Source organism: Lethenteron reissneri, chromosome 4 (genome assembly GCF_015708825.2).
Source record: "Lethenteron reissneri isolate LAM-NWPU_2019-01 chromosome 4, ASM1570882v1, whole genome shotgun sequence".
In the NCBI taxonomy this organism is placed as follows: Eukaryota; Metazoa; Chordata; class Hyperoartia; order Petromyzontiformes; family Petromyzontidae; genus Lethenteron; species Lethenteron reissneri.
This window is the reverse complement of record NC_083782.1, coordinates 9661499-9685794: the sequence shown is the minus strand read 5'-3', so window position 1 is coordinate 9685794 and position 24296 is coordinate 9661499. Positions and strand designations below refer to the sequence as shown.

At 51.9% G+C, this 24296-nt stretch overlaps 1 protein-coding gene across 2 annotated transcripts in view; it reads right to left on the bottom strand.

Annotated features, from left to right (window-relative positions):
• Positions 1-4717: 4717 nt before the first annotated feature.
• The window catches only part of SLC44A1 (solute carrier family 44 member 1), a 78206-nt gene continuing 58627 nt past the window's right edge, over positions 4718-24296 (bottom strand). For both annotated transcript variants that reach the window (XM_061564623.1, XM_061564632.1), the window contains 7 exons: positions 21675-21840; positions 20702-20858; positions 19142-19225; positions 18434-18571; positions 17499-17735; positions 17015-17113; positions 4718-14683 (listed from right to left, as the gene is read on the bottom strand). In XM_061564623.1, the coding sequence (XP_061420607.1) occupies positions 14666-14683; positions 17015-17113; positions 17499-17735; positions 18434-18571; positions 19142-19225; positions 20702-20858; positions 21675-21840 (899 nt within the window). In that variant the 3' untranslated portion in view covers positions 4718-14665. The remainder of the gene's footprint in view (positions 14684-17014; positions 17114-17498; positions 17736-18433; positions 18572-19141; positions 19226-20701; positions 20859-21674; positions 21841-24296) is intronic.

Below are 24296 nucleotides of genomic sequence, written 5' to 3'. Positions count from 1 at the left end.
ACACAAATTGAGCAAGGGCACGTGAGTACAGCTTAATTTGTCTCATCAAACCGGTGTGTTTATTAACGTAAAAAAAAATGAGAATCAACGGGGACTGTCACAAACGGACAGACAGACAGACAGCACAAATCGTAGCTTGCTGCATTGCAGCCGGCCAAGTGAAACCCAGACATTCCATGCGTGAGCGCGCGCCCACCGGAGTGAACTCGGGTTTATTGATAGAGAGGGGAGGGAGGTGGGAGGTGGTGGGAGGGAGGAGGTTGGAGGGAGGATGTGGGAGGGGAGGGAATGGGGGAGGGAGGTGATAGAGAGGGGATGGAGGGAGGAGGTGGGAGGGGAGGGAATGGGGGAGGGAGGTGATAGAGAGGGGATGGAGGGAGAGGGAGGGAGGGCATCTGTGGCATGGATGACGAGAGGGTGGCGGCTGCAGCGTCCTTCACTCTCTCGACCACCTCTCTGTGCAGTGAGGAAATGTGAGCGCATCACGTCTCGTCCTCGTGTCCCTGCATTGGCTTCCAGTAAAATGCACGATCCAATTTAAAGTTATTCTCTCGGCCTCCAGGGCCATGGGAGGGTTATTAAGCTTCATAACAGGAAGCTCCATTATATCTCGGGATTTCTACTGACACCGTACGGTGAGCCCCTGTCCGCCAACTTGGATGCCTAAAATGGGGGCGAGGACAACCAGAGGCTGCGTCCAAGTGGGTGGATGATCGAAAGCGTTCAGGAGGAGCCAAGCGCATCGCTTGTCCAACGTCTCGCCCCGGGTCCGTTCGGGAAAGCTCCGTCAGACGACGTTTTTAGGGCTCGTCGAGAAATCAACAATTTATTCATTTTCCTCTTGCGTATCCGTCCGTGTATGGGGGTTTGATTTTTCCTCTTTGTTTTAATGCGAAGGGGTTTTTGTTGTTGGTGGTGATGAAACTTGATTTGTGCAAATGGCACGACATGCAACCGAGTTTCACTTACAAACTTTTCTCTCTCACTCGCCCCCCTCCTTCTCATCCCTCCCCTCTCCACTCCCCCCACCCCCACTCCCCCCACCTCCACTCCCCCCACCCCCACTCCCCCCACCCCCACTCCCCCCACCTCCACTCCCCCCACCCCCACTCCCCCCACCTCCTCTCCCCCCACCTCAACTCCCCACGTCCTCCCCTCGCATCGCCTCCCTCCCCCCTCCACCAAGACAGGGAAATGCCTCGCGTGCCGATCCTTATTTGGGCACTGATGTCACAGAGGCTGCTGCTGTGCTGGACTGCTGGCAGCATCAGCAGTAGCAACAGAAGCAGCAGGGGCAGCAACAGGAGCAGCAGTAGAAGTAGCAGCAGCAGGAGCAGCAGAAGTAGCAGCAACAGAGGCAGCATCAGTAGCAGCAGGAGTAGTACTACCAGCAGCAACAGAAGCAGCAGGATAAGCAGCAGTAGTAGCAGCAACAGAAGCAGCAGCAGCAGTCGGAGCAGCAGCAGGAGTAGCAGCAGCAGGATCAGCAGGAGCAGCAACAGAAGCAGCAGCACTAGCAGCAGTAGGAGCAGTAGTAACAGCAGCAGCAGGAGCAGTAGCAGCAGTAGTAGCTGATGCAACAACGGCAGTGCAAGCTGCACCACGGTGGAGGTGTTAGCCGAATCGAGTCGATTTTATTTTTGGTTTAATGACGCGAGCGCCTATCTGGCACACATCTGCCACTCAAAACGTCCCCGTCACATTAGCAGCAGCAGCAGCATCGTTAACAGTTTAAACTATTACAAAAATATTTCTATTTTACCAGGTAAGGCCCACTGAGCCGATCGATGTAGCTATTTTTCAAAAGCGACCTGTCCATCACAGACGATAGCTCAACGAAGTGGCTCATCGTGTGGAAATGTATAGCAGCCAAATACTCTAAACGCGTAGTGATGTTGTTTCAAAACGTGGAAGGATAAACCCGGAGGACCCAGAGAAAAATCCCCGCGACCACGGGGAGAGAGGCACGCAGACTCCAAATAAACAGCAGCAGGCGTCAGGGTCGGCGTCGAACCAACGACCTCCTGTGTACCAGGCGAGGCAGTTAACATCTCGCCAAACGTGGCGACCCAGGCCCTGATATAATATAATATTACACTATAATATAATAATACATTATAATATAATACTAAAGTAATACATTATAATATAATACTATAATAACACATTATAATATAATACACTATAATATAATACTATAGTAATACAATATATAATATAATACTAGTGATATAATATATAATATAATACTAGTAATATAATATAATACAATAGAATTGTATTATAATAGAGAGCTCGGGGTAAGCATTTACACTATGAGGTCTCATAGTGTAAATGCTTACCCCGAGCTCTCAATACTCTGATAGTGCGCTGTTTTTGAGTTGTACGCCTTTTGGCGTCATCTGGTCCAACACCAATGGAGACTAGGCTCTAAGAAAAGCTGTCTCGGGTGTGGACCAATCAACTTCAAGGACAGTGCATATCATTATCATTATCAGAGTTGTTTCTTTTTGTTTGCATTTTGACTGCTTGTGTTGTGGTCATTGCAAAGATGATGCCTTGTATAAAGGTGTCAGTTTTGTACAAGTTGAAAGGGTAAAAACCTATTACTATACTCTTTGGTTCTTTCGGTAAAGTCACGTAGGTATAAAATAAAATAATTCGCGACATTTGGATTGCCACACAAGCAATCATCATCACGTGGGAAAACCACAGCAAAAAATTGTTTCTTGCTGTGGTTTTCCCACCTGATGATGATGCTTGTGTTGCAATCGAAACGTCGTGATTTATTTTATTTTCTACCTACGTGACTTTACCGAAAGAACCAAAGAGTATGGATTCTTGCAGTCACGAAAGCTTCAAATCAAGATTCACCAGCAAGTGTTCGTCCATCGACAACTCCCGACGCCACGCCTCCTCGCTGCCGTGCAAGAGGTTGTTGTGCCGCGTGTGCCGACTCACACTCACACAACAACCGCCACGACGCTTGTGCCAGGCTATGTGCACCTTGAGGCCACGTGAAGTGTCGAACGCCCGCTGGCAGGAGGTCACGGGGCATACCCAGATGCCGCAGGTCGACTGAGATGACCGAGATGACTGGCTGATGCACCACCTATGCCCCCTACTGTGCCAACTTACTGTGCTTTAGTCACCCGGCGCTCCGCTCGTTGTTGTGAGCGTCGCTCCTCTGCCTTCCGTTGTTGTTGGAGGACGACTGCCTCCAACCGCCCAGTAGCGTCCTTCACGAGCCTCCTTCATAGAGGCCGATTTTGACACCGCTGATACCGGTCTTCAGCAAGTCCACTCAGCTCCACATCCACTCCATGTCTTATCTAGCCCGTACCGCGCCAGTTTAGCATCCTCTATGCGGCCAAATAAAAGCTGTTTCGGCATGCGGTGGCTGGGTATGCGGGCTACATGACCCAGCCAACGCAGCCTTGCCTGCCGTTGGAGCTCACCGATGGGACTTGACCAAGATCTTTCAAGGATTTGTGAGCTCCTCACACAATCCCGACTGGTTAAACCCAGAATGGATTGTAGGCAGGCCAGCCTCAATGTTTCTAACCGGCGAAGATGTTCTATGAAGGGGGTCCACGTTTCACAAGCTTAGAGAAGGGAGGGCATGACTATGGCCGAAAAGACCTAAAAAGCTTCGTCTGGAGCGACAGATTAGGTAGCTTCCACACATCGTTACACACATACGTACACACACACACACGTTTACGTGTTACACACACACAGATACACACACGTTCACGTTACACGCACAGATACAAAGATCCCCCGTATAGCTTTGACACTGTAGGGGCAAGTGCTGTTAGCGAGCACCTATGAAGGCCGGAACGGCACACGAGGGGGTGGGTGGCCAGCACCACGCCCGACCGCCTTCGTCTCCCCAGTGGCGATGTTTACACACCGCACCAGGTACTCATTTGAGGCCGAGTCGACCTAGGGGAGGCCCTGGACCGGTTCAGATAATCGTCACTGGTCTTGTCCGTGAGCGGGAATCGAACTCGGGTCGCTGGGTTCGTAGCGCTAACAACTATCGCTCCCCACACAGGTACATACACAGGTACACGCACACACACAGGTACACACACAACAACCGCCTTTCGCCACTCGATTTCGGTGACGTCACCACGACGCTTGTGCCAGGCTATGTGCACCTTGAGGCCACGTGAAGTGTCGAACGCCCGCTGGCAGGTCACAGGGCAGACCCAGCAGGTGCCACGGGTCGACTGACTGAGATGACCGAGATGACTGGCTGATCACCACCTGTGCCCCCTACTGTGCCAACTTGCTGTGCTTTAGCCACCCGGCGCTCCGCTCGTTGTTGTGAGCGTCGCTCCTCCGCCCTCCGTTGTTATTGGTACACACACACAGGTACGCAAACACACACAGGTACGCACACACACAGGTACACACGCACAGGTAGACACACACACAGGTACACACGGGTACGCACACACACACAGACACACACACACAGATAAACACACAGGTACACACACACAGGTAGACACACACAGGTAGAAACACACAGGTAGACACACACAGGTAGACACACAGGTAGACACACACACGTGTGGGCGACACTGACGCAGAGGCCACTTCTCGACTATATTTTCACTCGCAAGATTCACGACCGCTGGACTGCAGAGCAAAGGTCGCGAATGACCAGCTCTTTGTAAAGTCAATGACGCCTCCCGCTTAGTGATTAAAAAAAAACAAGATTTGTTTTTATTACAAAATACGTGCAAAGTCAAATACAAAGGACGTAAGAAGTTGATTTCGACCCCAAAAAAAGATCTCCTCGCAACGACGCAGCATCGGGTGGGCCGGGACGGGGGGGAAGGATCGAACAATCGCAAACACCGGTCGATTGGCAAGATTTTGTCGCCAGCGGAGCAAATAGAAATACGCAGAAGTTGTTGTTGTTGTTGTTACATTCCCGTTTGCGGCGTCTTCCTGGGGGTAAGGGGGTTTGCGAAGTATCGGACGGACGAGAGAGATTACAGGAGCCGGGGGGGGGGGGGGGGAGTAAAACCCGGATGCCTCATTTCTGCACAATTTGGGTGGGCTTCAATCTATCTCCGCCAATGCCAACACAGCCGCCACTCAGTGACGGTGACGTCCCCACGGCGCCCGTGCCAGGCCAGGTGCACTTTGAGGCTGCCACGTGGTGTCGAAGGCTCGCTGGCAAGAGGAGGTGCCCGACACACACACACCGCAAGACTGTAACGAGGACAAGAATTATGTAGAGGGTGTTTGACGAATGCGATGGTTGTGTAGTGCCAATGTTTTGGTTGCTTCGGAGGATGTTTTCTGTTCTACCGGTTGCGTTATTGACCTGGAACGTAAAACAAATTGAAGCCATTTCTGGTCAAACATCCCGAGCGGTTGTTGGGAGTCGATTTGTATTTCACCTCTTTTCAGATATGACCTCAACGAAAAAAAAAAATCTAAGCTTGCCAACCTCCATTGCTCATAACAATTGTTAGTTTTGTGTTTACATCTTAACACAAATATATAAACTTAATATGCGACTAATAGGTTACAAATAAAATAAGGTTACCGAGTTTAAAATATTAAAACTAATTGCAAACTCATGCTAAACATAGTAGAGAAGAGTATGAGATAAATCTCTTTAAAGTTTCGTGAAATTAATCCCAATAAACAACGGCGGTTGTGTGAAGATATCGACACGCACGCGGGCACGTCACCTGCCAACAATGGCGGTACATCTTCTTGGTTCTTTCGGTAAAGTCACGTAGAATGGAAATAATAAAATAATAAAAATAAAACATAATAAAATACAATTCTCACGACGTTTCGGCCACAACGCAAGCAGCCGTCCTCAGGTGAAGAATGGCGGTACTGCTTTGTGTCGGGTGAACTGCCAAAGCTGAGTGGGCGAGAGAGAGAGACAATCAACAAAGGCGATGGCTTTGTTGCAGCGAGACATGAAAGGCGGCAGATGGCTCAGCGTGGCGGACACCCCCCATGACCGCCCGCCCGCTCGTTCCATCCCACGTGTTGTGCAACACCCGACTCGGGGTCGTCACCAAATGTGCGGAGGCTGCACGCAACGGGTACTCTTAGGTTTTTCGGTAAAGGCACGTAGGTTAAAAAATTAAATAAATAAAATAAAAATCACGACGTTTCGGAGGCAGCTATCGTGCTGTGACGGTTCCACCTGAAGACGGAAGCTTGTGTTGCCTCCGAAACGTCGTGATTTTTATTTTATTTGATTAATTTTAATTTTTTACCTACGTGACTTTACCGAAAAAACCTAAGAGTATGAATCCTTGCAGTCACGAAAGCTTCAAATCTAGAACCTTACCGACCGCTCCACGAAAAGAAACGCGAGTGAGTGCGCGCAACGGAGCGTTTGCCAAATAATGAATGGTGGCAGCTTAGGAGCAAAACATTCGGGCGTCTTCTATTGTTCGTGTTGTTGCCAATCTGTTAACGTGTAAACTACATGTGAAACAACCTGCAAGTACGCGGTAATTACGCAGACCTGTGGCTTATCACGTTTGGATCTTCACCACTTAGGTTTTAATTTAGCGATGGAATCCCCTTGTTTTATGAAAACACTCGGCAGATGCAATAAAAAAAAAACTTTTAAAAACACGGACGGAGTTGACCAAAAGAATGCGGACTTCTTACAATTGCGATTTCCCAAAGAGTCGCCGGTGATTGGGGCAGAATTTTCGATGAACCCCAAGTCGTCTCCTTGCAAAAAGCAGTGCTATCTCCTGGTCAAATAAAGGATGTAATGTCTTCCTATTTTTTTGATCAAATCGCCACATCGTAAAGACAACAGACTGAAAAGTTCATCCACGGCGCTGTACATTTCCACTTAGGTCTGAAGCGATGTTGAATTATCCACGAAAGTGCGAGGTGCCGTCTGCCTGAACAATTGTCCAAATTTCTTCTAGTCAGTCCAATTATACTCGAGTTAAAATTACAATTATAGTATAACCCTGCTTGGCTTAATGGAAGTCTCAACATGGCTGGGCCGTGGAGACCCGACCAATGACTTCTTGGCGGGGACGACATTTCCCATCGGTGGGGCCACGAGGCCAACTCAACTGGTCTGACCAAAAGCCCTCTTTGTACCGGGGGGCCCAAGCACTGCGGGTCGGGCAGGCTGTGATGAACGGACACTCTCTCGGCCACGGCGGTCTTGGCGAGGCTTATTTTCAGCAGCGGCGAGATGTTTCCGCCCAGCTCCAGCACAATTGGCAAAAACAGCGCACCGCACGGCACACGCAAGCCCAGCGCGGTAGTGCAGGGACGGATCAATTCAGGGCCGTCGCGATGAGAAACACAGAACATGAACAAGATCACATGCTTGCCGTTGTTCAGAGCAGAAGGGGGAGAGGGGGCAGACGATTGTGACGGATCGTTACGTGGTCGATGCCAGGAGGTCACTGTGTATGTCACCGATATCGCCACACCACGGCAGCGCTTCCTTCCGCTGGTTCCCACAGCTGCCAGTGCGCCCTGGCTCAACGCAGTCGGGGCCTGACCAGCCTCCCACCCCCCCCCCCATCACTCAACGCTACAAAGTGGTGCCGAGACAGTTCCGAACTTTGAATAACAATTCATGTTAATTGTGTAGTTTGTGGATGTTAAATACCAAAACCTTTACGCGCGAGTAATTGTTGTCTCTTTGCAACAAGTGAGCAAAGGAAAATGCTAATCTGTGGCAAAATATCAGTTCATTACAACGTTTATGTAAAGGTTATAAACACATTTATTTTACAAATTAATGTTTATAGCGAATATAATCCCAGGGTTTGTCTTTGCTTGTGGACATTAGTATCATTAAAAATTCCCATATTATTGTAAATCTGGGATGCACCCGATGCCGCCACCACATCTCAGAAGCCAAGCACCTGTTGGGGGCCTGCCTCGTGTGTGCATGAGTGGCACCATGCGTATAGGACATGTGCAGTAGACAGTGGGAGCAGCAGAGGGCATTGCAGAAACACCCCACTTGTTGCTTTGCACTCTTCCACAACCGCCGTCACCAAACCAAAACTATTATTTGTACTTTACCAGGCAAGGCCCACTGAGCGAAAAAGTTTTTTTTCAGAAGCGACCAAGCAATCACAAATGATAGCTCAACAAAGTGGCTATTCATGTGGAAATTGAAAGTAGGACAAATTATCTAAAACGCATGGTTGGTAATAAACGTGGAGGGAAAAACCGGAGGACCCGGAGAAAAAAAAATACGCGACCAATTATATAGAACATGGCATCAGGGTCGGGATCGAACCCACGACCTCCTACATACCAGGCAAGGGAGTTAACATCTCCTAACCACCGCGGCACCCATGTATCGTCAAACTGCCCTCACGGCCTGCACGATGTGGGGAAAGGATCTCATCCAGCAGTGGAATGGCTCTGCAGTTCACGGACCAAAATGGTAAATCATTGTCTGCATCGATAAGTCACACAATTCTCTGCTCACAATCTCTGCCTTTGTTCTCTCTGCCACGATTAGTTATCCTCCGAAGAGTTCGCCCGACCGTATCTTTATCAGCCATAAAGCTTCATCTTGTTAATCGCGATGGTGGTAAAAGGTACCCCCCCACTCCACCCCATCCCTAAGAATACGAGGGCGAGCAATGGTCACAGATGCTCAACCCGACAGCAATGGAGTGGCTGAAGGAACAAGGGTTTGGCTGTCTTGCAAGAGAGGGCACCGGGACTGGCCAAAGTGCAACACGTGGGGAGGGGGGGGAGGAGGCCTTGGGACAGGCTGTGGGGTACGGAAAGCTCTCCCCGACTCCGCCGTGAAAAAACTGATGAAACCCCCCCCACCCCCCGTTAAAAAAAAAAACTAGAAACCTCACCACACAAGTATTGTACATCTTATAAATCATTCCCCCACCGCCCCACCCCCACACACACAATTCAAGCAAAGATCCTGGTAAAAACAAAAACTTTGGTTATTCCACAAAGCCAACGTTAGAAAGTAAGTACCACTTAATTTTGTTTCTTTCACCGCCTTGAGTAAATTCCATTTTTTTTCTTTGCTTTTATTTAGTTTATTTTTTTTGAGAAAATTATAAAGCATCAAGTACGCGGGTTTGTTGGGACTCGCTCCTCGCCCTGTGCACAAAGTCTGGCGCCATGCCCACTCCGTGGGGATGTGTACACAAAACGTCCGATATCCACCTCCTACAACACAATTATACAGGGCCACAAGGGGAATGTGCGGAAGCGCCAATTGACCCAATTTTTGTTTACGCATCGTGCATCATTTCGAACCCATCCGTTGGCTGTTAAAACACGATCCGACCTCGCAACTTCAAATGGTTCGACAACGAATGCCAAATAAAGCGTTCATTTGCTTTCACTGCGTCCCAAACAATGTCGTCAAACGATCGGTGGCGCTTGCGAGCGTCCAAGAATTTCACTTTCACCTCGGATGTTGTCCGTTAACGTGCTGAATTTTTTTACATAACAAAAAAAAGCCCTTGCTTGCTCTGCCCAAGGTGGTGCCGTCGATGTTTGGCGTCACTCTTTGTTGTTGTCACGTGTCTTACCCCGTGGCCACGACGAGACGTCTGCGCAAAAAAATAAAGAGCTTTACAGCTCATCGGATTCCTCCTGCGGTCTAAGTAAAGACTGCCAAGTTGTGAAGACGTCTTCAAAGCGTTCCTCGATCAACCTCCCCGCACCACAGCACGGCGGCGGCGGCGTCTCGCCGTGGTTGCAAAAGGCAGCGTCGGAAGTGGCGAAGAGAAGCGGTGGAAAATTTAAGCGGTCAAAAGTCTCCCCCCCCCCTCGTTCACAATCCGGCGTCTGGGCTGCGTCCAGCGACCGGAGACCCGCGCCCCCCACCACCCTGCCCCCCCACCACCACACACGAGCCGGCCGCTGGCGGGTCCCAGATGGACGTGGCGGATATTCGATCGTTCCCTCCGAAGGGCAACCCGCCGCCACCGCCGCGTAAATGTTTTTTCACCTTGGAGACACGAGTAGGAGGCCGAGTGGACCACGGCGCGGGGATTTGAGCGGCAGCGGTCACAACTCGGCGTTGTCACTTGGGCCTGCCTCGCTGCTCTTACCGACGGGAGCGACGCTTCGGCCAGGCGGCTGGGGTACGGATAACGTGCGGATTTAGGATTTTCCACCAAGAATTCTGTCAATGTTCTTTTTCATAGTCATCATCATCCGCGATGATTAAATCCCAATGAAGGCTCCGATATTTAAAACGTCATCCCCTCCGAGCGAAAACACCCGCTTCTAATAGTGCAATGGAGGATGCGTATAAGCTCGCGTTGTCAAGTGACAAAATTGTTTCTGAAAAAATAACCCAGCACACACCACGATTTACCGTCATCTGTCAAGAGCGAAGAGGGCTTAACCGGTGTTTCGTGGGGGAAGGTGAAGGAAAGCCAAACTGCGGGCTTTAGCACTGAACCGTAATAATCCTAGTTTGTCTATCTTCATGAGCCCTGAAAAATAACACTGAACCGTGATAACCCTACGGGGGCTGCCTACGGCTCCGCATTCATGCATTCGTTGAAAATGGGCATTACATTCGGCTGTGGTGGCACTGCTGGTGTCAAGTGGTACTCGATGAAAACAAATACCACTTTTCAAGCGTTGTTGTCAATCAACAGCGGGGTCATCAATTTCGGCTGCTCCCAATTTTCGAGCGAACGAGTGACGGGGCGGGGGGGGGGGAGGCCTCTCTCCACGAACGACGTCGACGGGGAACGCTGCCAACCCCCAATCCCCCACGTGAGCGGGGAGACAGACGCCACGCCGTGGACACGCCACAGACGGCGGGGGGACTTGACGGGCTGTGCGACTGGAGAGGAAAAAAAATCCGCACAGACGCTCTTTTCCGCGGACCGGGGTATTTCGCGCAAAAGCAAAACGCGCCATCGAACCGGTTGGCACGACGTGGGCGTGGGGGGGCACCCCCCACCGCTCATTGTCCCAGGGTCATTTCTACCGATGGGGGTCTTTTTTTTGTCGTCAGAAACTTGCCCCGTGTACAGTGTGGCTCCATGCCATGCTCCACTTGGAGCCCTGGAATGTGGAAACGCGAGAGGCCGCCACTCTCCGAGACGGCTCTCGCCGCCTCCAGCTGGGTTCCAGGAGACCGACTTTGAGGTTGGCTCCAGCCAGAATATTGCCCCCCCCCCCCCCCCCCCGACTCAATGCGACCAAGGCTTCAATCGCGAGGTTATCCAGGTCGAGGCGAAGCTTCCGTCTTAACGCGGCGGTGGGGCGGACGAGGCGAACTTTTGCCAACTTGGAGCGGCTCCGAGTTCGCGGACTGCAAGAGACGCCCGAGGATTCAAACGGATGGAGGTCACGAGCTTTTTGACGCGGACCGTCACTTCCAGAGTCAACAGAGTCAATGGGCGTGCAGGCAGAGGGGGGGGGGGACACGGGGGATCACGAACCCCGCACACTCAGGGAGGATGGAGCCGACGCCCGACGCGTCCTTCTCACCGCAACGTCGACCACACCCCCCCCCCCTCCCAACATTTCTCATCGAACCCTGGCAGAGCGCCGAAGCAGAGCGATTCCCGACCGGCGCAACTCCTCGTGGAATGACCGCGTGCGTTCACCTGCTTGAACTGCCTCTCCAGAAACCATTCTTGAATCCGTGGCCACTCTCCCCAGTGCTCGCTCTCGGTAGAAATTGGAAGCGGCAAGCCGGGAAGGGGGGGGGGGGGAGACCCGTGGCGAGCGAGGGGACGACAGAGGTGGGTTGGTTAAGCAAAAAGAAACGGGCACACACGTCTGACTCCGACGGAAGTGTTCCAAGCGAGATCCATGTCCCCCATGCGACGGGGGGGGGGGGGGAGGGGGGGGTCGGGGGGGGGGGCAACCCTCACGCACTCCAGGCTCCGTCTCGACACGGCCAGGCTCTTTCTCACCGGTCAATCCATAATCGAGCTCCTTCCGCAGTTTAACGTCATTACGTCAACACGAACTACGGGTTAAGGCACTGCGTTAATCGCAGATGTAGCTAATACCACCAAACAAAAATATCCTAAACCAAAAAGGCTTTCTTTTATTTACTCGTTAGTGCAGGGCTTCTCAAACTCTTCAAGCCAAAAAAACTCGCAAGCTGGGAGGATGGGGCGGGCGGGATGGCTGGGTAGGTGGCATCGTACGCATGCCCCGAGCGCGAAAGTTTAGCACAGGAGTCATTCTGTCAATCGCTGGATTTGAGCATTCTTGAATTTGGCGAATACGGTTGCCTTCAGGTTTTATTAACTACTGACCTGCGTCACGACTTGATAATGACAATAGAACACCTGGGGGTGCCTGTGACCACCGGTCGAAGATGCGGCGTGCGCGTGTGGCACATCTCGGAGTTTGAGTTGCACATTGGTGCTTTTCAAAACGATACATCGGTAGGGGGCGTTAGTCTGTGCAGCCAGGAGAGAGGAAATACCCACGCCAGCGTGCTCCCTGCCCAGGCAACGGGCAGCACGGAGCACAGCGTTTCTCGATTACCACACAACGGCCTCATCGCCACGGGTTCCACCCGCTCCCCCGGCCCGCCCCACATTGTAAACTGAAGTTATCTTGCAAATAGGACGCGGCTTCAAATCAGAACGTGTACTTCCGATGCGAATAAAATTCAGTTCGCTCGTACGACTACAGCCGGTGGACGGCCGCCAGTGTGTGTCCACACACGGGCGAGCGGGCAACCGCGCCCTCGCTCGGGGTTGTTCAGCTGTCAGCTCATCTCCGCCGGCAGTCGTAAGCCAGCGGTGTGTCAACGCCGCGAATGACCCCCGCGGAGGCGACCCCGTGTCTGTCGCTCTGTATGACGACAACTGCTGTCGGCCGTCGTAAAAAGCGGAGCTCGTTTTTTTTTATTGACACGGAAGGGAAGATAGGCTTTGTGTCAACTTGCTGGCCGAGCGCTGTGATCTCAAGGCCTCCCGCAGACTGCGAGTAAGGCGCTGCCGCCGCCGCTGCCCCCGGTAAACACGATTCGCGCGCAGAGCCAACTGGATCCCACCAACGCCGTTTGAACATCACACCGAACGAATTTATTACGACTTGCTTCACCAAGGGTTGCTGCTCATCGCGTGGACGTCGGGGTCGAGCCAGCGACTCTCTCTCGAGACCCACGCTGAGCGACAGGTGGTTCCCCCCGCGCCAGAGAACACCCCCAGCTGATGTGCGGCGCTCACGCACTCGACCCCAAGTTGCTTTGCTCAAGTCAAATTGGTCTCGAGCATCATGCGTAGACCCTACCACCCACGGTGTGATAACCGGGAAGCACACACCCCCCCCCCCCCATTTGCCATTACACACATTCACGCGCCTATATGACCGAGTGTGAGAGTAAGTAAAAGTACAATAAAAAAGTTAGTGTTATATTAGTCTACCTGCTCATTCTAAATCAGTCTGCGTAGGGTTCTCAGGCTGACGACGGTGTGAAGATGCAAGGCCCCCGGGCAGCGTGGGGTACTGCTCCTGCCCCAGACTGCGGCTGGCTCGCCACTCCCCCGTGCTTCTGTGTACACACCCCTCGCCGTCCGCCCGACCGGCGCGTGAGCCGTCAACCCCTGTCGACGCGCAGCAGGAAGTAAAAATTGCATCAAGCGAAACGTGTTTTCACGGGACTTCTTTGTTATTAAAAAAAAAAAAAAACGAGTGCCGCTTGTCACCGGGCAGAGAAGGGGGCTTTAGCGTGATCGTACCCAGCCACGGGTCACACGTGTCGCTGAAAACGGTCCCCCAAAACCCCCGCCTCGCCTCCCCCCTTACTTGCAAAAAAGAACCCCACACCCCTGCACGCTAGGCACATTTCATGTGTTGGCTTGCACCAAGTTGGAGGCAGCATTTTCAAAGATGCACGCCACAATTATTCAGAGGCTATAAATCCTAAGGTTATCGACTAAAACTGGAGCCCGCTCGTCAAACCCGCACTCACAAACGGCTCCACCGCGTTCAATTTTCTTTTGTTCACTTTCCTCCCAAAAACGGGCCAAAGCGTCACGTGGGTTTGCTGAGCGTGCACACGCGCGCCCCACAAGAAGCACCCACGACCCCCACGACTCCCACTCCTCTTGGCGCTACGACTAGGAATCACTACATCGTGTTGCTGGAAGGGGCTGAAAAAGATGTTGGGTTTTTTTTTTTGGTCGTTCCACAACAAAAACTCTCTAACGTTCTTATTACGCCCGAACCGATTAATGTTGCGGATTCGGAACCAACCACGGGAAGTCTCTGCTGCTGCCGCCGCTTCGTCTTGGATCAAGTCCATGCGCGTCAGAGCTGCTCCTCCTGGTGTCGATTTTATTTTTAAAAGCGCCAACCGCACGGCAACCCGGCGTGGAGCGGAAGAACGTGAACTGGCGGCATTCGAATCCTCTTGCGCGCGCTTTTTGTTGTTGTTGTTGTCGTCATTGTCGTTTCGTTTGAAAACCAAAGGCCAACGATTGGCGGTAACCAAAGCAGCCCCGGCATCGACCAAAACGTCGTCCGTGTGGCTGCCTCCGTAGTTGGAGACGGTAGTGGACTTAGGGGCTGTCGGTGGGTCCTGAAGGCGGCTGCTGCTGCTGCTGCTGCGGAGGAGGAGGGGGTGGGGATGGAGTGGCGAGGTCTCGGGAGGCGGAGCGTGGAAGACGTTGGCTCCTCCCCGCGGCGCCCGTCACGCGTTGCTCGCCGCCTGCATACGCACGCGCCGACGGACACGCGCACACACATGGACATGCGCACGCACGGACACTCGCCCACAGACACGCACACACAGATACACGAACACACACACACGACAGTGTTAGGGGTGTGCGGAGGCTGTGGGAAGGATGCAGAACCCCCAAGTGGCGTCCTGCTCATCTGAGCGGCGGGGGACCGTGCTCGTCTCCCGTGTCGACAGCCCGGAGCCGGAGCCTCTCCGGGGGGTCGATTGAAGTCGGTGCCACTTTGTGCGACACCAACCAAAGGTGGCGATGCCATCAATGGGCTGGCTTCGGGCGTAGGACTGTGGAACTTCCACCGCTGTCTTAGGACTGCAGACAGATACGAAGGGGGCTTCCCTGAAGCTCGTTCTAAAAAAGAGACATCATTTATACGTCTTGCTAAAGTTTACAATTTGTATGCATGCGTTGCAGGTTTTAACAGAAAAAAAATTAACTGTTGACTGTGGGAAATTAATGATACTTTTTTTGCAGGCTAATTTTCATTCCCGGTTTAATACTTTCCTTGTGCTTACACCCAACTATCATTCTTCACTGCCTTGCTTCTGCACATTTCCCTGTACTTACCCCGAGGTCTCCCTTGACAAAAGGGACCCCCCCGCCCCAGGCTCATCATAACCGGCCTTCACTCGTTTGAATAAAAAGTCCATGACTGACAAGACGAGACGCACGTGAAGGACTCACGAGTGACAGTCACCACATCTACGCCTCTATATTTAAGGAACGAAGCAGGAGGATTTCTCCACAAATTTGGCTGTCGCCTGATGAAGCTGGTTATAAATACTGGCGAAACGTCGTACTCAGATTGTAAATGTTGTGGCTTTGCTCTTCAACACACCGGTGTGCTGTACTAGTGACGAATTGGCACGTTCTGTTTACGTGACAAACCTTACTAATTGGCCGTGTCGGGTGGTGGCTGGTTTAACAACACATTTACGTGACCTAACCCAAAAAAAACTATATTACGGAGGCAACATCACGTCCGAGCCCGAGAGAGAGAGCACGGTGGGAGGGGACAGGCAGGCGAGGTTTCTCCCAGGATTCTGAGACAGGATGCAGCAGCTTTCAGACAAACACAAGGATAGCGGGCAAAGCGTTGGCAGCAAAGCACAGACGAGGAAAGGGTGGGGGATGGGGTGCCGATATGGGGAGCCGATCCGGCTAGATGTCACCAAGAGAGTCCTCTAACTCCGGGGATTACCCATCCAGATAGGCCACTCCCTGTGCAGTTGTGCCAGCCACTGTCTCCGATTCTGGCCAACGCACATTGGCGCGCATAAAGCCTTTCCCAATCCGATTCTGTTCCGATGACGTACGTGTACGTTCTCGGAAAAGAAATCGGAGCAAAATATTAAATAACTTAATTGGTACCGAGGGCTCCCACAAGGCCATGCGGGACGGCGTGTGGCACAGTTTGGCGCCAGCTAACACCGAGTGCCGTCGTGCTGCTACGGTTCTCTGCGGCGAGTAACAATGTCTCTGAAAAACGGCGGGCCACGATGCCTCTCCTAATAAAATGTACGCCGAACTGTTGGCGCGGTCCGAGGTTCAGCGGTGAAGGGGACTCCCAACACCCCACAACTTAACGTGCACACGCTGCCAACACGGCTGGAACGCAGTGGCCGAGTTGGACTTGCTCCAACAGATGGCAACGGAGGTAGTGAACATCTCGCTACCGTGGCGCCCATTCAGCAAGCGAGGTGCTACAACGTTTTTGGCACCAGGCCACAGCCCTCTCTCCCATCACCCCCTGTATTGGAATTAACCCTCCCCTGAGTCGCGACTGGAACTCAATGGCCTTGCTCTGTTTTTTTTTTCCTGGAAAGGCTCCCTCATGCACCGGCTGGACAGGAGGGCCCCTACGGGGAAGACCGCTACAAACAGATGCCGCCCGCCCATTTTCGCGTCGCCATCCCAATATTGGGCCCCTCCCTCGGCGGCGTCGGGTACCTTCGAGGCTCCGTGCCGTCCCCCCCCCACCCACCACCCTCGCCACCCTTCTCCGTGCCGCGTAAATCGCGCCACCCCCGCCGCCCCCGCCGCCGCCGCCGTCGTCGTCAAATGGCGGCGGCCGGACGCACCGCCCGGGGCCGGCGGCGCTGCAGGTGCCAGGCGAGCGTCAGCGGCGCGGCGTAAAGAGAGAGAGAGAGAAGCAGGTGCTCAGGGAGGCACAGGGCGGCGGGGCCTGCGCGCCCGGGCGAGCCGGCGCAGTCCAGCAGCGCCCACAGGCACACGTAGCCCAGCTGGAAGGGCCAGTCGCGAGCCGGCGTCGGCGCTGGGCCCTGGCGCGGCCCACCTACCATGGGCTTGAGCTCGCGGCCCGCGTCTCCCGAGGCGCGGCCCTGCTTGCGCTTGCGCTCCAGGTTGGAGAGCGCCTCCTCGCTGTTCTTCACGTACTCCTGCGGGGAGAGGAGGGGGAGGTCGGTGCACGCGTGGCGAGGGGTCACCGTTTGCTCGCCGACCCACCGACCGACGTTATATTCGGCCCGGCGTGACGCTGCTCGGTACCCCAACGTAGGCGACAACTAAAGCGTGCGGAAATGCGCCGTACAAGTCATGGTTGTCATTGACACCAACGATCTACAACGTGTTCCAGGGCCATCGTTATCAACAGCGCCATCGTCAACCCCGTGTTGAAGGCCTCCTCCCCATGCTGCTGCTCAAGAGGCTTTGCTTGACCATACGTCACCACACTGGTCAAAGTACTCGATACAGCGTACCGAGCCGGTTATCTATCCACGTGCCTGTACCCACCCCCTCCCTGTACCCGCCACGACCGCTCACCATGAGCGACTTGTCCATGTAGTACTCCCTGCCCGGCGTGCCGTCGTTGTGCTCCGTGTCGACGGCGAAGCACAGGAAGAGGACGTCCACGACGATCTCGAACACCGACAGGAAGCAGTGCGCCACCAGGTACGCGAAGAGGCACACGAGCAGCAGGGGCACCACCCACATGTGGTAGTCGCGCTGGTAGTTGAGGATGAAGGCGCCCGCGAAGCCGGTGAAGCACACCACCAGGATCTGTGTGGGCGCCACGGTGGCGAGATGTTAACTCCCCTCGCCTGGTATGCAAGGGAGTCGTGTGGTTCGATCCCGACCCTGACGCCTGTCGTGTATTTGCAGGTTGCGTGTCTCTCTCCCCCTGTGGTCGTGCGAGTTTTTCTCCGGGTCCTCCGGTATTTCCCTCCAGCATTTCGAATCAACATCAGGCGTTCAAGAGTATTTGGCTGCGATGAATGTCCACGTGACAGGCCACTTCGTTGAGCTATCATTTGTGATAGCCAGGTCACTTCTGCAAAAGATCTACATCGCTCGCTGGGCCTTGCCTGGTCGAATTAAAATAGTTTTAGGTTTTGTTGAGAATAAAAGACAACGCGGGCAACGTTGCAGAAGCGGAATCGGAGTCTTTATTTAGACTGGAGGAATCCCACGGGAGAATCCACAGTGGCGATCCTTTGCAGACTTCCCCGGCCGGAGGAATTCCATGGGGTGCAACAGCATCATGAGCCCACAATGTGCCATGTCGCAGCTCATGATTCAGTGTGACAATACAGTGTTGGTGGTGTCACACTTCACAGTGTCACATGCTCATGATTTCAGCATCCCAGCTCATCGTTCAGTGTCACGATTCAGTGTCTCACGTCATAGTGCCACAACCCACACTTGAGTGTCACGTGTGACAGTGCCACAGCCTCTACTGGGGTGTCATTCCCTCTCACCTTGGCCATGAAGAGCATGAAGTCGCCGACGCAGTTGATGGCGGCCACGCGCAGCGCGTTGGAGACCAGGATGGTGAGCGCGTCGCGTGCCGACGAGCAGAAGCTGGTGCCGTTGATGGCCGTGGCCGTGTACGCGTTCTGCGGCGCACGGGGACGCACGGAGCCAGAGCGAGTTTCATCAGCGGCGACAAGGAGCAGAAGCCGTCACGCAAACTCCGGTCATCCTCGCAGCAGAGGCGGCGGCTTTTGGCGAACTACTAAACGGATGCGCGCTTTCAGGTACGCTTCTGCAGCCGTCTGGAACGCTCTTTCCTCCGATATTAGGAAGCCACTGGAGCTGTGCACTTTTCAATCGTATAGATTGAAAACTAATTTCTTAAGAACTGCTAATTGTGTTTAGTTTGGTGTCCTTCCCCCCCCCACCCCACACATCTGTTTAGCGCGGTTGGCTAATTACGTTGCGAAAGAAGTTCATCATATATACATACAACGCCATTTAAAGGAGTACAAGTTGAATCGTTACACGGTTAAGTGTTTAACAAGGCGTCGAGTATATTATTATCGTTTCAGCTCACTGTTAAGTTTACGTCAAATTCCCACAACCAAATTTTTGTCATTTGGCAGGGAGTTTGCGTGGGAAACATCATCAGGACAAGAGCCAGGAAGTCAGAAATAAAATAAAAAAACAAAAACAATGAAAGCCCTTACCTGGTTCAGGTACTTTAGACACTTTTCCAAACACCAAAGGCAGCAGATGCAACACTTCAGCATGAAGTTGGTGCACGCATTTTCCTGCAGACATAAGCACAGCAGAGTAGCAACTTTCATCTCATAACTGCCACTGTCGTTAATATTGCAGCGTCGTCATCGCCATTACTAGTGAATCTTCGATTATCCGGCTTCCAACATAATCCGGCGGTCCCGGTCTGATTCGGGGAAACCGGAAAAGCCGCTCCAAAGGCTGTAACTAGTCCGGCAATGGTCAAACAAATGATATTGTTTAAACAATAGTGTCGGACATACATCACTCCATGCAGAGCCTTCGAGATTGGTGGGGTAAGTACGGTACAATAAATACGGTAACGTTTTACAGAAGGATATTTAACGACACGGTTATATTTACCCGATCAAACCCAAAACCCTCTATTATGGAGGATATTCATTTTGTCTATTTGTATGTTTATTAATGCCATATAGTAAACACATGTAAAACACTAAAAAAATATCCACAACACCTAAAAACATGTTATACAAGAATGCTCAAAAATAAGTTTTTTAAACCAATTAGTGATTATCCGGCATTTTTGAAAATCCAGCGTCCCCATTCCCCCCAGAAGCCGCTGGATAACCGATGATCGACTGAATGATTACTGCCGAGTTGCTACACAATGCAAGTGTGCATGACTGCAGGGATCGTGCCCAACGTATGGTCACGGTGACAACGACGATGACGAACGTGCATTCAAAACCGTGTGTACCGCTCACTCCCAAAGAACATTACGGCATTAAAAAATAAACCCGCCCCACGGTGAGAAGAGGGAACACGATTAAAACGTGAATGTTATTCGAATTTCACATCGCGTTTAAATACATTCAAAAAGCATCTCGCGACGGTCGTACAGGGCCGACCTGTATCAACATGCAAACTGGACATCGAGCCGAAATTGACCAAGAAAGTAAATGAAATAAAATAAGAAAGTGAACAATAACGCAGGCCGGGGCCACGTGACGTCTCAAGCATTGCCGGAGTCCTCTCGTAGCGGTCAACTGCACTGTACCGCGTAATGACCCCGACAACAACAGCTACTGTACGCAACCAGCGGAAGTGCCAGCAGAGGGGACGATTCTGTGGATGTGGGAGATGGAAGGGGCAAATGCGTAGACACAACATCCGAACAAAATAGGGAGACAAAATGCCTCCTTCACACATCTCTCCCCCCCCCCACGTGAACAATAATATAAAATGTACACCTCCCATCGGCCATAAATAGAGGGTTTTTTGGGGTTAGATCGCGTAAATATGAATGTGTCGTTAAACCCGCCACCACCTGACACTACCAATTAGTAAGGTCGGTCACGTAAACAGAACGTGCGAGCGAGTTACTACTTCAGCACGCCGGCGTATTGGAGAGTAAACCCACAGCATTCACAATTCACGTTTCATTTACGTAAAATAACCTCACGAAACATCCCATCAGCCGCACAGCCTTCTGAGAACGCATAGGGAGGCTCTTCAACACAAGCTGGGAACGCGGAGACGCGGCGTACCGTGCCCTTGAGCTTCTGGTGAATGTACATGAGGACCAGGCGTGGGATTTTGACGAGGGTGATGATGAAGGAGCCCTTGGCGACCGTGCCCAGGTGGTAGAGCAGCAGCCGCTTGATGGACGACAGGATGGGCGTCATCGGCAGCTCGCTCTTGTTCCTGTGCGCGCCCGGCACGGCGCGTGCGGAACAACGGCATGCCCGGGGGTTCAATTAAAATGACAAATAGAAGCACCGATTATCGCACGTCCCGAGATGAATTTGGCCTACCCAGCGTAGTGTTATACTCGGAATCGGTATATTTATTCGAACTGGAGAAGAACACTGCTATAGCGCTTGTTTTATGCATGAAGTAGGGCCTTTTGCCAGAAACTATGCCTATTATTATATTACTTTTAAGGCAGCAGCGTTATTGATTAACGTGCCGAGTTGTTTTCTTCACCTGTGCTTTGTGCGCCACTGCCAATGCAACGTCACTCAACGATTTGTGTTTAATCCCTGGTGGCTGCCTATCCCCAGCCCCATCCGGGCTAATAACTTGTCTGCTTGGCTTGTGAGTTACGATTTAGGTCCAGCGCATTCCATGTGATTTTTTTTAACAAAGGCAAGTGTTTTGAAACTTTTCTGAGCCGGTACTCGTGGAGAGCATTTTCATTCGGGATCATTTGGATTACGTAGAAATCAAGTTTTATCATTTGGATTATTTTGACTGCTATAAGTTTCCACGTGATTATAATCCAATTTGTTGAGCTATCATTTGTGAGAGCCAGGTCGCTTCTGAAGGAGAAGCTAACAAGCTCAGTGGGCCTTACCTGGTAAAATAAAAAATTGTTTTAGACACGCAAACTCCAAATATACAGCGGGCGTCAGGGTCGGGATCGTACCCACGACCTCATTCATACCAGGCGAGGGAGTTAACATCTCTTAGCCACCGGCCGAACGAGCAAATTGCTGGGAAGCGATCGCGAGCCCTTGCCTCGTGAAGTAGTAGGTGACGACGCTGCCGGCGATGGCCAACTGCTGGCACGCGAGGATGAACTCGCTGACCCAGATGAGTCCGACCAGGTGGTACCACCACATGTAGCGCACGGGGCCCACGAGCTGGTACTCCACAAAGCCCTGGTCCGTGGTGGACGGGTCACCTGTTCCCACGAGCAGCAGCAGAGGATCCACCAAACCCCACCGTGAGTCACCACAACAAACTCATGCTGTGTACAAAAAAGACAAAGACCCCCTCTGTGTAGCCTTAACAGACGGTTAGAGCAAGCGCTGTTAGCAAGTAGCACCGATGAAGGCTGGCGTGGCACACGAGTACGTGAGGTGGCCAGGACCACCCCTGGCCACCTTTGTCTCCCCAGTGGCGATGATAATACACAATGGCAGGTACTCATTGAGGCCCAGGACCTGTTCAAATCATCCTCACTGGTGCTGGTGGCCGTGAGCGGGAATTGAATCGCCGAAACAAGTGCTGTGAGGGAACGTGCATTAAGTACTGCTTGGCGGTCTTGGCAGTGTCCCCCACCACGGCGGATCATACAAGGCCTCAGCTAACTGAGGGGAGATCCGTGGATAGGTTCGGATACCATAGGCGACTGATCCACGGTCGCTGGGAACTGAACCCAGGTTGCTGGGAGTCACCGCGCGGACACGAACAACCGCGGCCAACACCTTCCACCAGGAGGCCACTTGTGCCAGGCTGGGTGCACCACCCCGAGGCCGCGCGGAGTGGCCAAGGCTCACTGGCAGGACGTCTCGAGACCAAGCCAGCTGTGTGTCGACGGGCTGAGGTGGCAGGCTCGCTTCGCCACTCTGCGCTCCCTCCACCACCGAGCCAGGCCAATGTGTTTAATCTGGACGAGCGCTCAATTCTACGCATTTCGTGAAATGGTTTTAAATTAGTTTGATTCGCGCGTTGATTTGCACAGCGGCTCGAGGTCGCTTGGACGAACCCGCAGCTGGCAACGCTGGAACTTTTTCTAATCGGGCTAAATTATTGTTTTATTTAACATCACACAGCGATGGTTGTGTTGAACGAGCACTCTTGCCAAGCGCTGTGACAATTGCCGCCTCGTCAGTAGAGGTCACCTCGTCAGTAGAGGTCACTACTATCTCCACAGAATGGCCACTCTTGACTTCCCAAAAAAACGGAAACAAATATTTACGGACAACGAAGGGATGATGGTTGGTTTGAGTAAACACCTAACCAGGATTTAAACTCAAAACTTTATCATTGCTAGTCATGTACTTTTTAACCACATAGTGCTACAGGACATTTAACTATGCATGCGGTGAAAAATGATGACCTTGTTATTAGGATTAGGGCATTACATTATTGAAGATCATGTATAGACGCATGGCTTAATATTAAAGTACAGCCTGTGCGAGTTATTTAGCGAGGCAATTTTCTCTGTCACACTTTCTACGACGGAGCGTTATCTTATACGTTACGGTGCCTCAAAGGTTGTAGGAGAAATGATAAATTCCGTATCTAGGTGCAGAATTTTGTGAAAGAAATGAGAATATACCCTTGGCACGCACTCACTGAACCAAACAAATAAACAGGCAAAAAGAAGTTAAAACATTATAAATCCACAGAGTAACATTTCTTTGACCAAATCAAAAGTAATGATTTTTTCTTAGCTTTTATAGCCAGCCACGAGGCATTTGAGGCCAGGTCGCATCTGAAATAAGAGCTATATAGCTCAGTGGGCCTTACCTGGTAAAATGAAAAAAGGATAAATTAGAGAGACGTGTGACTGGCTATTGGAGCCAACATTGCCTCTTAGGAGGAACTCGTGACCAGCTATAGTAGCCTATGTTGCCACCAGGGGGCACTGGCAGGAAATATTGAAGACGCCTCAAAACGAGCTTTGCAGGTCCAAATCTTGATCAGTGGTTGGACTCAACTCATCATCATCATCATTGCTCTGGGCTCGACAAAATTAGGTACTGTATTGTGAGAAGCCACCACACGTGGTTTGCTCCTGTGGAGGCTGCCAAAGGAATGTAGGAAAATACACAAATGGCTGGGAGGGGGGCCCTCCAGAGTTGAGTAACCAACCACAGGTTCGGGTGTGCACTGAGACACTGTCACATGACCTTGACGTACAGTCGTACCGCTGTTAAGAATCCGTGGCTTCGTTTAAAAAAAATGCTTAGCTCAAAGTACTTTGCTAAACGAAGTAGGTACTCTTGGGTTCATTACAAAGCCTTTTCAAAAACACTTGAAATTCAGGGCCAGTGCATGTTACAATGAACGTGCATTGCGCTTTAAACCAAAGCCTCGACACTGAAATGTACGCAGAGGGGCATGCGTGCTATGCGACACTCCGTTGCCACCCACACACACCCAGCCACACGCATACATACAATGGCAGTGTGCATTGTATTCGGAAGGGCTGGTTTTCTCATCTAAAACACTGGCTTCGTACAAAGTCGCAAGCCTCCTTGACACCATGAAAGGGCTCGCTCCGATTTTGGTACAACCATCGTTCGCTTCCCCTCGGTCGCCTAAGACGAGCGGTGCAGCTACCGCTTGTAAACTTTACAACTTTAAATAAACTTTACAACTTTAAATAAACTTTACAACTGTAAATAA